This window comes from Atractosteus spatula, chromosome 12, assembly GCF_055471065.1.
Source record: "Atractosteus spatula isolate fAtrSpa1 chromosome 12, fAtrSpa1.hap1, whole genome shotgun sequence".
Lineage (NCBI taxonomy): Eukaryota > Metazoa > Chordata > Actinopteri > Semionotiformes > Lepisosteidae > Atractosteus > Atractosteus spatula.
In genome coordinates this window covers 330,361-348,008 of record NC_142717.1, presented here as the reverse complement: position 1 = coordinate 348,008, position 17,648 = coordinate 330,361, and the positions used below count along the sequence as shown (strand labels likewise).

At 38.7% G+C, this 17,648-nt stretch overlaps 1 protein-coding gene across 2 annotated transcripts in view; it reads right to left on the bottom strand.

The window, feature by feature from the left end:
- Positions 1–17,648, bottom strand: part of triob (trio Rho guanine nucleotide exchange factor b) — a 144,582-nt gene that overhangs the window by 64,888 nt on the left and 62,046 nt on the right. For both annotated transcript variants that reach the window (XM_088929119.1, XM_088929120.1), the window contains exons 3-7: positions 10,614–10,688; positions 8,509–8,623; positions 6,980–7,172; positions 5,427–5,939; positions 4,644–4,766 (exon numbers count right to left, since the gene is read on the bottom strand). In XM_088929119.1, coding sequence (XP_088785245.1) covers positions 4,644–4,766; positions 5,427–5,939; positions 6,980–7,172; positions 8,509–8,623; positions 10,614–10,688 — 1,019 coding nt within the window. The remainder of the gene's footprint in view (positions 1–4,643; positions 4,767–5,426; positions 5,940–6,979; positions 7,173–8,508; positions 8,624–10,613; positions 10,689–17,648) is intronic.

The window sequence follows — 17,648 nt, the reverse complement described above, 5'->3', positions numbered from 1 at the left end:
AGAAATTCATTTCTCACTAAAAATACTCATTCAAGTGTCTTGAAAAAAAAATCTAAGCAATAGGTCATATCAAGTCTAATTATGCTACAGAACCAATAATCATGTACTGAAATAGTAAAATGTTTTTTTCCAGGTTTAACCTATTTAGTTTTTTTTCCCCATTAGTGAATGATCTAACAATTCATGACAGTGAATGTAATGGCTACATTTGTTTAAGAAAAAGCAATATCCTCTATAGAACAAACACTGTACACCTCTCATTAGAGCAATGTGAAAACACAGGTGTTTAAACCTTACTTAGCAACATATGAAGACATCCACAGGGTTATTAAAATACTGCCAACATTGAATAGGAAATAGATGGATCCAACATCCAGAAGTCCAAGGTGGATCTTTGGGATTTAACCGTCTAGTGGAAGACTGGTAGGAGCTTTTGCACCACAATATCACATTTATAACTCTCCTAAAAGTTACAGATGCAGTAGTGTAATACTTGAAGTTTTCTATTTTCATCTTTACTTTGATCTGTTCCTCAATTCATATATCGATTGTCTAATAATTACATTTGTTTTTGATCCACCCACCCCCCTCACCCCAAAATAACTGGGGAAAAGTGGAATTGTGATGTAGGACCTAAAATATTACATACTTTTAAAAGTGATTTTCTCTTGATTGAGATTCAATTTTTAAAATAAGTCAACATAGTATCACATTCTTGCACATATCCCTATTGTATGAAGTTGAAAAACAAAGGAAATCATGCAACCAAACACTGACCGGTCTACTGCCATTCACAAAACTCCCTCTTTCGCACGATCACAGAACTCCCCACATCAAAAACAAAAAAATGAGGACACTTTTCATGCAGTTTCTTGATAATCAGACATGGGTTTTAATTTTCACCAGTGAAACAGAAACTGAATTCTGATATGAAATTAATCCTAATGTCCTTTTGGAATAACTCACAAAGGAGATGAAATCAAAGCTTTGTGCTTGTTCTAATTTCAAAAACTGTTACATTTATGACCTACTTTGAATTATCACCCACCACTTGCTTTTGTAAGATTAGTGAAAAAATACTTAAACATGACCATAGAAATTTTTAAAATGGTAAAGTTAATTTTTTTGATATATAAAATAGGAGGGCAGCATTAAAACCTACTTTAAACATTGGATTTCTGCTTTAGTAACGTGAATATGCAGCACACTTTCTCCATGTAGAAACGACTTTCATCTCCCTCATTTTAATGAGTAAAGCTGTTCTGAGGAGATAGCTATGCATGGTCAAACACAAATTAATTTTATTTTCTGTCTGTATATATAAATAGGGCAGTATTAAATTACTACTTATTACTATAGCAAAACATGATTCTTCATTTCCAAATTAAAATGAAAAATGTTTCCCATACAAGCACTGTGTTTTAACCTGACACTTCAGCAAAATTTCCTGAAGTAAGGTATTCCATCTGTACTGCGTAGTGATTCAGCCTTGCTTTTATACGACGGGACTAATGAAAAGTAATTACTATAAGCTCATATTTATGATGTTTGTCAGGGAAGAGCACTTCTTACAAAAATGAAACAATACACTTTTACTGAAATAGGTTGCATTTATAACAATGGCAGACCACATGAAATGAGAATTGAAACTACACTTGGTTTAAGCTTTAAAAAAAACGAGAAATAAACAATATTCTGTATGGAAAGATCATACAGGAGATATAGCTTGACATTTGATAGCTAACTGTTATTTTGGAAACTCTGCAAAAATCTGCTACTGACAAAAAATACATACACAAAAGAGAATATTAAATGATACCAGCAATAGAAATGATTAGGCAATCAAATTATATATTTTAATGAAGATATTTAGTTTATTAATATGAGGAGAACATCAATATTGCTGGCAGAATCTACACAGCTCTTACCTTACTGTCCCCTCTGCTGCATAGACATCTTGCAGCTTTTAGATCTTTCTATTATTGGTAACTCTATTACTAAATGGTGCTTTGGCATCTGAATAAATTAACCGATGTAATAGCATATTTTCATAGCATTCAGTGCATTGCTGTATTGGACTGACAGACACAGGGTGACAGTGGCACGGCAACTAGCACTGCAGACCCAAGAGCTGTGAGGCAGGAGTTCAATTTGCAACTTGTGCAACTTTTTGCATGTTTGCATGATCCTCGTGGGGTTTTTACATCAAGCGCTCTGTTTCTTTTTCCCACCTTTCGATGGCGCACTGATTAGGATGAGTGGAGTACCTGTCTGCCCTGTGAAAGACGGGTGTCCCGTCCAGGGATCTGTCATGCTTTACAGTCGTTACTTCCAGAAGAGGCGTCTGATTTTAGTGATAACAGAAATTAGCAACTTTCCAATAGCAGCTGGATGGCTTAGCTATACTTGTATTCAGAATAAAAACATGTTCTGATACCAATGGGAGCTAGAAATATTTTTTGATAAGCACTAAATAAAGTTTTATTATCTACGACTGTGATGAAAGGCTAAAAACTTGTTTAAATGTGTTAAAAATAAAAGAAAAAAAATCCGGATTTCCTTTTTTTTTTACTTACTTTCCTAATCTTACTTAAAAATCTTAGACTTCAATTACAACCAAGTGAAACAGGTTTAATGTATGGGGTTATGCCGATTATGTTCACAATTAAGAAACCCCTGCTTCTACATTTACAAGCTGAGTGCGGAAACTGCATGAAAATGAAGGCAAACGTCATTTGTAGTCTAAACACAATGCTGGTGGAAAAACCCAAGAGAGTCCTGGTTATTATCACTATTCATAACTGTGCAAGGATTTCAGAGGACAGGCCAGATGTTGAAACGATGCTGCTTCACAGGAAATGAAGTGAAAACGCAGGCAGCCACAGTGTAGTGTGGTCAGATCCCTCACAAAGATGCAAGCGGAAATAAGGTGGCAAAGCCAGCGAGGCTCTAAAGGCTTTTCCCCAATTCCAAAGGCAGAAACCACAATGAGGCACAACAGGGTGGACCAGCAGTGCTCCCTGGCGTCACAGACTGGCTCCAGTCACAGCACAGATATTTAAGAAGAATGTATTCCCTGTCACCACTCCAGCTGGTCACCCTTTAAAGGTGGGAAATCAAAGCTGAGCTCCAACAAAAAAGTGGTCTTTCCCAAAGATTTAAATGTCAAGCTTTGCCCTCCTTATTCCCAAAATACGGATATGTGACATTGCATAAGACAGTGGAAGCGCTACAATCAATGTTTAGCTTTCTTTCTCGGATTAAAAAAAATTTAAAAGAACAACACTTTAGAAGTGTTTAATGTACAGACATTTAATGTACCGCAAGCTTCCACTTTCAGAGTAAATAAACAAGAATTCCAGATGACAAACAATCTTCTCTTGGGAGAAAAAACAGACAATCAATATATTTCTGCTGTAACATGAGGTCTGAAATGTATCATTGCCTGAAGGAGACGATGCAATCAAAGTTAAAGTTCCTCTCTTCATTCCATTTATCAAGCAGCCTTACCTTTATGAAAAGCAGTTTGTTAAAAAAGATCCTCTAAATTTTATGTATACTATGATATTAGATAATTGTTTTCCAGAAATAAAAATGCAAAACGCACAGGGCAGTCTCACACCTGTGATGTAGAGGCATGCCGATTCTATAACCCTGCAGGCTCAGATATGAGCGTTAGCTCCCTGCAATGTTTTCATATCTGTCGGCACTCCTGTGCAATTAACAGGCTTTACATTTAAATCAACACTAATACTAGAACAAGGAAAAGTGGAATCTCAAAGAAGGGCTGTGAATGAGGGGAGAAGTGCTTCCAATTGAACTTTCCCACAATGGAATCTGTCTAGATAATGCTGAGACACTCCTGTAAGATGGCTGGGAGCCAAATCTTAACTTCTCATGGGTGTGTGGTGAATTCAGACATCCTCAATACCACAGGTTATTTGAACGCAAGACCTTCTTACTCTTCAACAAGCTTGTTTTCCTCACGGGCTCCCTAAGCTTTATACTGAGCGTGCCTTTACATGACGAAAAGCACGCCCAACTAATTTAACAGGTTGAACAGGCTTCACTTAAATTCAACTAAGATACAATAAAAAAGATGACAAAATACAGACCCCAACACATGATGAACCCACTCTGAAGCACAAGACCCTTCAGCAATAGCGTCATGATTAGCAAGAGCTACTGTATTGCTATGTGAAAGCAGGTACAAATAAAACAATCAGAATGTAAAAACCGTTAACCGAGTGTCAAAATGCTATTAAATTGAGATGTGTGTAAGGCACCAATTCCAATCAATCATTACATTGTTTTCCTGAGAAAAATTGGGTGCTACCAGTTAAATCAGGACTGAAGTACTGAAGAACACATCTAATTGGCCAAACCATCTTGCATTTCTAAACTTCAAATTAATGCAGTGGTGTAAAAAGAAAAGGTTTTGTACTCTGCTCAATGTCTCATGATGTTTGCTCAAGGAAGGTCTTTGCACAAATCGTTCTTGCTTTTGGTCAAGGTATTCCACAACAGAACAGAAACCATGAAAGATGGTCACAGAAGAATTCAATGTAAATATGACTCAGGAGACTAATTCCCAAATTTAACTGAAGAACATCAGCACTAACCAAACAGTTTTTCCTTCTTACCATGCAATTCATTGCAAAGTGACTGTGCTGAGTCTGAAGCTCCATTGCGTGAGGGTGGCTAGTTCCAATCTCTGTGTAACTCGTCAGAAACAGGCCTTTGTTGTGCATGATCCAGTCAAACATCTACACAAATGAAAAGAATTAAATATAACATGTTTGCAGAGAGTACTTACATAAGACGAAAGGAAAACATGACGTGTAGTGCCTGTGGAGACAACACCTAAAGCAGCTAGACTCTGAAATTCTGACCTGACTGGGCATGTGCTCTGACCGTATTTAGAGGCACAGAAATACCTATAGAAATGAAAGGACTTAATGGCTTACTTTGCATTTAGGAAACATCCACTTGTATATGGAAAAAAATGCCACAAAAATGTAAAAATTACAGGCACCTAAGGCATCAAAGAAAACTTACCAGAGGACTGGTAAACGTGTCTGAGTAATTAAAATAAAGTAATTTTAGGCACTTTTTAAAGTGTGGTTCTGAAGATTAAACATTTTGGTTTTCTTAATGTTGTCACACCATATCTTTAGAAGACAAATTATTCCATACGTACATAATGCAAAATATCTCACCACCCAAAACAAAGATGTCATGAAATGACAACCAGGAAATCCAGACACTTGTTGACAATCTGCTGCAATTAAACACCAGCAGCAGAAATTAGTGCAAAGAACACACTGCTTCCAGCATTAAGACAAAGGTATTTTATATAGAGAAGAGAAATAATTATAATTCATGAATAACACAGACAAAAAGAGGGCAAGCACCGAAGCCATTACCTTCTCCGCATCTTGCTCGAAGAGTCGAAGCTGAAAGCACTGGTCGAGCTTCAGTTTCCTGACGTGCCACATCTGTTGCAGATGCTGGCGAGTGGAGTGCAGTTTGTCCAGCATGGTGGACACCTTGGGAACAAGGCTCTGCATGTCGGCGTTAGCCGTGACTGCATTCTTATTGGGAAAGCCATCGCTGCCCTGGATCCTCTGCAGGAGTTTGTGTCCCTCAGTGTCCAGGTCCTCGATCGGGGCCTTAACCACCTTCTTCTTCAGCTGCGAGTGCTCCTCAATCATGCGCCGCGCCCCTTCCAAGTCCTGAGGAAAGTCCTTTTTGGCCAGAATCTCCTGCAGCTCCTCCAGCCGGGAAAGCATGTGTGTGGCATTGCTGATGAAGTCCTCGAACGCCACACGGATCTCAATCCACTCCTCGTGGTTATAGTCCAAGCTGCCTTCGAAGTCTGGGGTCAGCTGGGATGGGTCGACTACTTTGGTAAGGCCTTCTAATGACACCATGCTTGTCTGTTTGCAGGCAGACAAAAGGGAAAAGGAAAATAAATCCACAGTCAAACCCACCGACTGTTAATTGTTCAGAAGCAAATAACCACAATCGTACCGAAGGAAACGTGACTATTTCACTAATGTGAGATACTTGTTTTCGAAAGATGAAATAACGTGACTATTTCACTAATGTGAGATACTTGTTTTCGAAAGATGAAATATCGGGCAAATACCTAGATGGCTAAATTGTATCATTTTACTATTCACGACTTACATAAACACGTGCTATAGTTAAAATTGAACTGCAAAATTGGATGCACGTTTTATTATAATTATGCTACAGAAAGTATGTTACAAGGTTCACATGCTAAACCAATTCAAGATTTCAAACAATACTCTCAACAGTATCAGTTTAAAAGAAAACTACAACAAGTAGTTTACAGCTTGGAATACTTCTGGAAAAATGACGGTATAGTGACTAAACCTAAAGGATAAAGTGAGTACATGCATATATGAAATAAAAACCGATCATATTGAGGACTTGGTTTGTGTGATAGTTATCTATGATTTCTAGTAATATATAAGAATTTAGAGTAATACACAGCAGAGTTTAATATAAGAATAAGCAAAAGTAAGTTACATTTCAAAACCAGTTGCCTTCTCTGCTATATAAGCATAACAGTAACATCTGAATGTAATGTTCCTATTTAAACCCTTACTGCTTAAAATGGTTAAATGATGCTGTCAACTTCCCGCTCAAAGCTCTTTAATACTGCTTGTTACACATATGCATTCCTAATTACTGTATTTTGGGGGCAGTTTGTTCATACACAATGTTTCTAAGCAAGTTATTAAAAAGCAAAACAGCTGAGCTCAAGATATTGTCTGTTGTAATAAATGATTTATAGATAAAACTACACTTGTAGATGTTTAGATTTTAAGCAGGATATAACCGATGTACTAAAATTAAAAGTATTAATCCTTCAGATGTTCTTGTCCCCAATTCAACCGATGTTCAGATTTTCAAAGGACATCTGATAGCACAAGTAATTAGGGCTTACCTCAAACTCAAACTTTGAGCTGCCAAAATTAGTTCTCTGCTTCTGCCAAAAGTTGTCTGGCTTAATAATCAGTGCAACATGAATACAGCAGGGGAAGGATTCCTGGAGGATCTTCAGAAGAGGCTTAATTGAGTCCCACTTTGACCCACGCATGTCCACTATGACTGTGAATCCTTGTTTGCATACCTCCTCGCTAGTTGAAGAATAGAAAATACATATTCAGTTACATTTCTTATCCAGGAAAGTTAAATTTACTCTCATGCACACCCCCCACCCACCCCCACAAAATAAATGGTTAGCATTTTATGTTCTGTAATGACATTTAAAAATATGCCACCGTTTTCTATATTTCAAGTTCATATCATTTTGTTGTCCATACAGGGAACAATCAAGTCCAAGTAATTCATTCAATATTGTAGCTTTTATTACAGGAATGACTCATGATATAAAGAGCTCTGAACAAGAAGTCATCTATTACTAAACTCGGATTTCCGCTTACCCCGACAGCCCATCTGAACAGCTCCAAGAAAGGACATCTTTGCTGCTTACGCCTCAGAGCAAAACCGCTTCTCCTGGCTGCCAGCTCTCCCGAGAAGGAGGCACTGCACAGGATGCGCGTGCCTCTTCAGCACTTTAGACTGTATACACTTCTCTTCCCTCACATGTTCCGAATAACAGATAGTCAGCCTCTCTTTCTGAATAAGCAGGCAGCAAAAGTATCCTGCTTTTTCAAAATTCATCAAATACTGCCTACTCCTTAAACCTTAAAAAAAAAGTCAAATTCTAAGCCAAGCTGACACCACTTTTACCATAAACAGCCGGCAAGTGCTTAATAAAGTAATGCTAATGGCAACAGTATTAAAGAGCATTGCATTGAAATATGTCTGAAATCTAAGAAGCTTTAGTGCTCTAGAGCACAGCCTCTCTGCGCATGACTGCTGGCACAGGTTAAACTGCGGCAAGTTTCTGGACCAGAACCATGCGGACTCACGTCACCTTCCTCTGCAATGGGAGGGCTGCTGCCCCGTGGGAGGGGGATAACCTACATTCAAACATTCAAAGGCTGAACACAGCTTTTCAGGCAGCGCCACTAACACGACAGACAACTGGCAGTGCACACCACGCAAACAGATTCTCCAAGACTTGGGCGACAGTAAAACAGCTAGCAACAACCTAAAATGCAAAACTATTCCAATGGTGCAGGCACCATTCTCATGAATGTATTCAAGATCAGGGAATCCTTATTTTCTTCTCCTTATCTTTGTTGATTTATAACCAAAAGTATATGACACACAACGCATAAGTTTATGATGACAAAACAGTCCCACTTATGAATGTCTACCACATTTCCGCAGCTCTCTAATTATTTAACCATACTCGAACCATTTACAGTGGCTCCATCACTCACAGCTAATACTGCACTTTATTATTTTAGTTTTAGGACAAACAGCTATCACGAGGTGTGCAACTAAGAACTGAACCTCTTAGCTTTGGTCTGCAAGATGGCACATATAAAATGCAGGCTCTACCTGGGTATACCAGCCAGGTACGAAATGAGCCTGCGGAGATCCTCCTGCCGTATTCTGTCATGGTTGCTGCGCGCAGGAAACGTCAGGACAGGCCCCCCTCGCTTATCTCTGCCACCTAGAGAGAGCAAGAGAGCAGCCTGACATCAGACCACAGAGAACTGCACAGAAATACTAAACAGAACCACAGGTGGAAAAAAACACACAGGTGATTAAATGTTATAATGCAGTAACCTTCTATGAAATCTTAAAATGTATTTTAATGATTAAACAGCGATATGTACAACCATGTTCTTTACATATGCTTTAGTATGTATATATATGAAGATATATCGATGAACAACAAGCTTCAGGCTATAAAATGCTTTGGAATCAAGGTACTGTAATTCAAAAAGCTCCTGTTTAGCCCCTTTCATGATTAGTAAATATATTTTTAGTTTAAGTTTAAGTGCAACAAACTATTACATTTTGACCAACAAGGAAATGAAGTAAGAACATATTGTCATTTAGCAAATTATACCCTTGAACAAATCTGACATAAATATATTTCTTACTATTAGGCTCAAAATAATAAATGAACAATAAATCATATAAACTACATGCGGCACTAGGAAAAATGCAAACATGCATCTCCAAACGTGTATTTTCAGCCTGAACATTTAAAGTAACAAAAAATACCGAAATACCAAGTTTAAATTGGTAAATCATTAAATGATCTTCAATTATCAATCTAAAGCTCACTTCTTAAGTTAAATAACCAGAAGTAATTAGTTTTTCTGGGCTTAAAGGGACTCCGTAAAATTTCTAACATTCCAGATCAGATCAAATCATAGTACTTGTACATACTCTAATGTCACCGATAAGCACAAGAACTCCCGAGTCCCACTGTTTTCACTGGGGCTTCACTGGGCTCCAGGAAGCAGGACAGTCTGTAATTGCTTTTTATTCCCATTCAGGGTTGCAGGGAAGCCAGAGCTTATCCCAGCAAGCAACAAGTGCAAGACAGGTTCACCCTGACCGATTCGCCCAAAAGCCAATTAACCTTCCAGTATGTTTTCTGAATTGTGGGAGGAGACTGCAGCACATGGCGCAAACCAGCACAAACAGGGGGAGAAGATACAAACTCCATACAGACAGCGCCCCAACACGGGGGCACAGTGCGGAGTGGCAGCACAGTCCAGCGGTATAAAATAGCACCAGGCTCAATACGATTAGGAGCTGACGACTGCGCAGCCTGAGTGTCCTACATCCTAGCGAGAAGCTTAGACAGAGTATGACCTTATATGAGCTTGTACAGCAGTGGATAACAGGCAGTGTCTGACCTGAGAAGCATCAAGCTTTCTAGGGGCAACTTACTTTCCAAGCTCCTAGGTCCACACAATATGAATTCAGTTCACAGTCAATTTCCTCCAGTCAGAACTCTTTAATTCGGTACAACAGTTTGTGACCACAGTCTTGTAAATGCAGCACACAAGCAAAGGCTGAGGGACCAGGGGAGCAGAACACCCTAGTTTATTCCCCAACACCATGACCACAGCACCACTACCCTCTCATTCGGACAGACACAGCTGAAGACCTTCGCTCTCTCAATTCTTTACCCGTCTAAAAAATGTAAGCCAAGAAACGCCACAGTATTTGGCCAGCAATATGAACGTACAGTATCACCACTACTCTCACTCCCTCCAACACCCTTCTCATTCACACATGGACAGAAAAATGTTTTCTTCAGCAACACTCTCCAAGCGGAAGACACCTTAAGTGCTTTTACCTTGATCAACACTTCAGTTTGTGCACTGATGCACCACAACAATGCATGTTTTGTTTTCTATTTGTGCTGCAGCAATTCAAAAGAATTATTTGAAAATATTTTTTTTCCCATTGAAAGGTTATAATTTAGTTTCTTAATGAAATTAAGTATTTCTATAGAATATTCAGTATTTCATTCCTCTTACAAATGAAAGCTAATGATAGTAGTTAATTGAGGGAACAGTTTAATTAGGGGAATAATTCTCAGATGTTTTAAACCAACCAGGACTGTTTACTCTGCATTTATCACAACGAATGGAAGGCCATACATTTACTGACCACAGAAATCAAAGCAGGCTTACCTGATAAGAAAGCAACTTTTTCCTTTAAGATTGGTAATACTTCCATTGCCTTCATCTCATCATTTTTGCGAAACCCTAAAACAAAGAACAGAAGAGGTCACACAGATGGAAACCATACCAATTTTAACAAAATAAATCAAACATTATATATTCACAATTTTTTAACAAAATACAGTGACATTCATCATTAGGAATTCTGCAATAATTACTCAAACATTGTGGGCTTATGAACAGGATACATTAATACTTATCAAGATCATGTTTCATTAATTTAACTGTTTATTCAGAACCACCTAAAAGACAAGTCTTGATTTTGTTTAGCCTACAGGGCGAGACTATTTACTTGGGACAGAAATTTCATTTTGTAAGTACTAACGACCATTGTATTTCCCCTTAGTGAGAGAATAAGAAGACATAAAGCTTTGGAAAACCATGTTCCTATTACCACAGTCTTTGCGATATTTGTACGTTTATGAAGGTTGAAAAATAAGAGCATATAAGTCTCTTAAAAACAGACAAATATTACCAGTGTTACCAGCTGGGATGCACATGCTTTTTGCCATTTGTAACTATTTAAGACATCATGAGAAGACACTGCTGCCTACACATTCACTTTACATTTACAATTCTTCATTTGGCAGACACTTTTATCAAAATCGATTTATAATCACATTCGGTAAATATGCAAACTACCCATAACAGTAGATTAATAACAATAAAAGACAGGAAAACAGTAAGCAGAGTCTTAATTAAGTACTAGGACAGGGGTGTAAAACATATGGCCTGAGAAAGCCCATTTGCTTGGCTTGTGTGACTGTTGTGGTCAGAGTCATCAGCCGAGACGAGGTGTGAATCGAGTAGCCCACACGCGAAGCTGGCTCCCCTGGTGACGTCACTGCGCCAGCACCACAAACAGCACTGCCTGGGGTTCTCCACCTCTACCCGAACACACTGCCCTGTTAGATGATCTAGCCAGACAGGGGCGTCTTTGCATGAAAACAATGGGGGGGGGCTTGAATGTCAACCTAAGACTTGTGCGCCCTCTCCCTCCAATCTTGACGGCCACGAACTCTGCACTGCTGGAAACGGGCAACAGCGACATCTGGAAAATCCTTCAACACTCGCAGCACGTGGCGTGGCTTGACAAACCCCACTTCATGTTATTTAGCACCGGACCAGGAAACAGAGAAGAGCACGTGGAGCTCTACACCACACTTAGCACCATGCATGCCAGTGGCAGAGGCATGAAGGCCTGAGGTATGTTCTGCAAATATAGGATGGTTCCTCTGATCAGTCTGAAAGGTGTCCTTAATACTGTGGCATACCTTAGCATTAGCAGTAACTAAGGGAATGGCAAAGCTCACAGAAAACCTATTGTGAACAGCATCGTAGAAAAGCCAGAATTCCGTAAGACCTGGATTGAGACAACAAGACCAAAATCAACCGCCCCCTGGCCACTGCAGCCCCCGTTTTAATTGTATAGATATACTGTATATTGTGAACTGGAATCAGATGACTCAGATAAATGCTCCAGCTTCCATCGTTTACTTTTTGGAATAAGTAGAATATTAAGAATGCCTCAAAGTTACACAACAGAGAAGGCAAAATACCAACCAAATATCTAAGTCCATGTAATTCAGGTATGGATTGTTTTGTATACTGGACTTGAATATGAACACGGGTGATCTCATACCGCTTTCAGACCTCAGTGCCACTCAAGGGAAAACCTGGTTAAAACAGCTGTGCTAAAGACAGCTTTCAGATTTTTAGCTTTCTTTCGGGCTAGTTTTTAACAGTGAGACTGGAGAAGCACAAGGCTTTTTACAAAGCTAACAACACAATCAGCTTTAATTTCTCAAGCATTAAATAGAGGTTTTTTCTCTTTCTGCCTACACACCAGATGGCTTTCACTTATTATTAGGAGAAGAAAAAACACCATTTGGTATTTAAGATATTGTAAAATGTGATTTCAGGCAGTGCAACAATAATATATCCTACTACTCTACTTGCCTATGTTATTCTTGATGGACTCGCGCCTTTCCAATCAAATAACTGGAGCACAATAGTGTTTCGGACTCCGTGCATAGAGACAAAAGAAAATCCTATGGCATTATCTCATTTACCTTCAGTAAAATTCAAGACTGGAGAAAAAAGTCACAAGGGAGTACACCTACTGGTTTTTCGATTCAAATTGTTCCTAATTAGTCAACAGTTTTAAATATGAATACAAATATATCTGCATACTTCCAAAAAGCCCTTTGCCAACAGTCTCTTGTTCTTTGTAAAACAGAGATGATGTCATCCATTTAAACCAGGCCAGACTGCAGGATTCTGCAGCTCTGCCTGTGCTGCAGTGTCTGGAGTGTTTCAGGAAGCCAAAAATGACAGGCGAACCTCCCTATTCACTAATATTAGCTCAAGTACTTCTTTACTCGGCATACATAAAGACACATACTGTGCACACAGTGTCTTTCAAGCCGACTATAGTTGATTCTCCTTTCAGCGGAACCAAATGCATTCCTCTGAAGCAACATCTTTATACTGTACTCCATACGCAGAGTATGCATCCCACCACTGCCTCCCCACTGCCAGGCAGCTGAAGAGCTCAGCACTAGTCCTGCGCACCTGCAAGAAGGTGCGTCGCCACTGTAATGTATTAACACAGGGTGTCACTGAAGCAGGGCATTGAGCGCTGCTTCCCTGTAGCTCTCGGCCACCAGGACTGACTATTCTGCGAAGTGTACCTGGTGGACAAACACCTCAGCCCTGCTCACTCATGCTAGCAAACAATTTGAAATGATCTCGTCTATTAACTTAAGGCATAAGGACCTAATAAGCACATCAGCCACTGTACATAGCAGCACGCCTAGTATGACTCCTCTGGAGGGTTCACTCAAAAACCACAAATGAGAACGGCTTAAAAATTAAAGCGCACTGTAAATTCAAACGAATAATTAAAGATTTGTTAGGATTTCAAAAGTTTGTGCAAGTCAGGCAATTAAAACCTTGCACTTCTGATTTTACAACACATTATAAATGTTAGGGGACAAACTGTTTTCAGAGAACCATTTCTGGTTCCCAACAAGTGAAGGAACAACTACGGCTTTCAAACTTTCCACTGACATCTCGGACCATAGCAGATAGTTCTTGATTATTTTCAACTCCTTTCTCCCGGGGCTCTCGATACATAAAGTCAACAACAGTTTCAGCGCAATGACAGCATTAAGAACCACTGTGCACAGTGATCAAAAGACCATGAACCACAACGATGCTGTGAAAAGTGCATAGGTAGCATCCTTGCCAGGGTCTTAAGATACTGAAATTATTTTTTAATGCACACAAGTCCTGAGCTACACAATCTATGAAAGCTTGAGAAATTGTACCAGGTTCTTCAGAGTCGACTCTTTAGGGTTTTTCTTTATCCAACATCCAGTTAACTACAATAACAGTATACAACTGTTGCAAAATCCCTGCGAGATCTTTCCAGGGTTCGGTCAAATTTGTGCAGCCATTTTTCCATTACTGGAAGAATTTTCAAATTTTATTTAGTTTTCGCCAATGCTTGGTAAAATTAATTATGCATTTCCTGGTTCTTTGAGTTTCATGGAAGCTAACCCCATCTCAAAACAAATAACACATTATGTGGAATGCCTAACACCTGAAATTTGATAATTTATCAGAAGCCTTCTGAAAATCGAAATGGACCTTGTTATATTCTCTGCATCCCTGACTGCAATTGCTTGTTCAAAGAACTAATAAGCAAGACCTATAAGACCTTTTCTAAATTACACTAATTGTCCCCTTGGTTCCAATCATCTTAAAGACTATGCTCTAGTTTATTCGAATTACTGTTTCTATAATATTAAATGTAATAGAAATAAGAATTAGGTCTACTATTCCTTGGTTCAATACTGTAACCCTTTTTATGGAAGGCATCTTTATTAGCACTGCTCCGTTATATGGGTACTACTCCTGTTCTGAGTGACTATTAAAAGACTTTTGTTCATAGATACAGTTTCTGGTCTCTATTAAGTAAAATTGGTAGAAATCCATAAAAGTCTACAATTGTAGTTACTAAAGTGCTTTTATTACTTGAAACTTTTCTGCTTCTTCTATGTTTCCTCATGCCAGAAAGGTCTTTTGATGGACAGCCTCAGTCTTCTGTATATATAGCCTTTGCCACAGAAACATTTCCAGTGCTCATGAAAGCAAGCCTTCCTATGCACAGTCTTTAGCTACACATTGTGTTACACATTAGACTAACCTTTGTATAGTATAAGCAGGATCCTTTAAAAGACCACAGATTTTCTCTATTCTTCAGTTTATTTTTATGGTAGATTATCACACAATCACAGAGGTAGTTCAGCTGACTGGTCTTACACACGACACAAATTACAGGCTTAAAGACAATTTTTAATACATTTGGATATGGGAATCCACCCCAGAGGATCTGACACTACTCTGCGCTAATAAGCTGCCAATCATTTTTTGTGCTCTGAATAGCTAAGTAGGCCACCTATTTTCAAATAAAATTGTCCAAAGTCTATCTACCAGCACAAACTTAATGTAAGTCAAGAAAAGTCTAGGCTCTTCCATTAATAAAGTAAAATCACTCAACATGCTGGAAATCTTCCTCTTGGAAAACAAGCATTCGAATGTAATAGCCTATAGCCAGGACAGCAGTACCAAGCAGCAGATGATTCACACAGTATTTCTGAAGTTGGGTACAATTTGTTCCAAAATCACAAAGTACTTGTGACATCAATGTGGCAAGTACTGGGTTAATGCTCATCTTTAATGCAGAAAGGTTGCACAACTTTCTGCTTTCCAGCTGAACAAAGCAATGTAAAGCAGTTTACCCAACTAGAAACTAGTTGGCAGTTGAAAACGGAACAAAATTTAACTTACTGGATAATGCTGAACATCCTATTGAAGGATGAAAAAGGAAAATTAAAAACCTCCAGAGTAAAATGCACAGGACAAAGTAATTCTACTGCAAACATGGTAAAAGCTCTAGTCAGTTGCTTGCACTGAGAAAAAAGTACCTACCTACTTCTGGGGAAAACAAACTGTCTTTTAAAATAAATCTACAATTAAGAGATAAATACATCATCATAAACATGAAATGCATGATTCTATTATTGGTAGTCAAGTTTCTTTTTTCTCCATGCATGAAACCGGTGACATTTACATTTTCTTTTTGTAAACCCTATAAGGGATTAAATATGGGCTGAATTAATCTTCTACCTTTCATATTAAACTGGAATATTCCACCATTTTAAACATAAATAGTTGTTTAGTACATGCTATTCTGTAAATGCAAACATAAAAACTAAACACTCATGTCAGGGGTTGCCCAGTTACTATACACCTGTGCTGGCAGGGTGAAGAGCACTGATAAGTGTCTTGTATAACAAGGTAGAAGCCATTAGCAGTACGAGAAGACTTTGAACAGAGACCAAAATCCAGCGGTTTTGGCTTCTTTAAATTAATCAAAGGCCTAAAACTAACTGCAAAAACACCTTCTAAACAGATAAGACATACAGGAGTCACCTAAACCTTCGCGACCAGATAAGCTTCTTGAAGGCCTGAAGAGCTTCTGATAACACATGGCAACTGTCTGTGAATGTTTCAAGGCCTGAAACAAAGGCTTGCTTGCTCCCTGGATTTTCCTGTTTTATGCATCGCAGACTCCATTTAGTCCCGTCAACCTCCAGGGACACTACTTCACCCTCCCACTAAGGATCTAACAGTTTCAGCACTCACCACGAGGAGGTCTCATCTCGGGCCCCACCCAGTTATTGTTACACCAGGTAAGGAAATAGACAGTTCCTGCCTGGGTTGCAGCTGGGATTAATATCTTCTCTTCTCTTAACAGCCTGAGACTCCAATGGTCCAAATAACAACCCAACCCTCTTGGTCATACACTCACCCTCCTGCTGGTAGGGTCTGTGATAAGAGTACATTTGGGACCACATACGACTGACATGCTTTCAGTAACTAGCCTGATTGCAGTCCTGAACCCACAATTGCTCCTTCCTGGTTCTGATTGCTAGAGTATTTCTTCACAGGCATACTGTAGACCTTTTTTTAGTGTACTTTTCTATATGTTTGTTTTGCATTTGGTGTATTTTACCATATGCTGCATACTGTAGTGAACTGATTTGGTCCATTTACACTACAATGTAGTGAACACTCCATCTTTAAAGCAAACGTACATGATTTTTCTGCCATCTCCACCATTTAAAACATGTAACGCCAAGCTACATATTGATCAAATATGCAACATACTGCTTTGGATATTGACATAAAGGTCCTACAACAGCATATCAGAATCCAGACACATCCCATATGGCAGTTAAAATCAATCTGGGATATCAAAATAGTTAAAGCTGTGTAGTTATAGAATGACAATTAGGGGAAAAATAATAATTTAAGGACAGAACAAAACCCACAACACTTTTTGATAGATTACTTTTTGATCACGGCTTACTAGACTAATAAAAGTACTTAAATGGAGGAAAACAGAGCCACATGCAAATGTCTTGTGGCCAAGCACAGCTGTTATAAAACTCAATAACAAAACAATGTTCACAGCAGAAGCAACTTAATTTGTACATGCCCTGAACTGGTTGTGTGTTCTTCTAAAAGTCTGTCAGCATTTCTGACCACTGCAAAAGCTCTGCCTAGAAATTACATGGACACTTGGACGGCATTATGGAAACCAAATAATATGATCGAGTACTCCCTAATTTCTAGGCGTGTGTTTCATCTGTAAAACAATCAGCATAGCACTTTCAGTTTTATTGGGATCATGCCTAAATTATTTTCAGACCAACCAACATATTGAACACATGGACAAATGAAGATTTAATGTTTAAAATCTGTCTCAATTTCCATGATACTTTTACTATTAAAAGCCAAATAGTTCAACTGAATTTCTTTTCTTGAGAAGTCCGCTTTTTAAAGCCCATTTTAAATTACAATCAAAGTAATATTAGTGCTTTCACTGCAGGGACAAAAAGAGGAAAAATC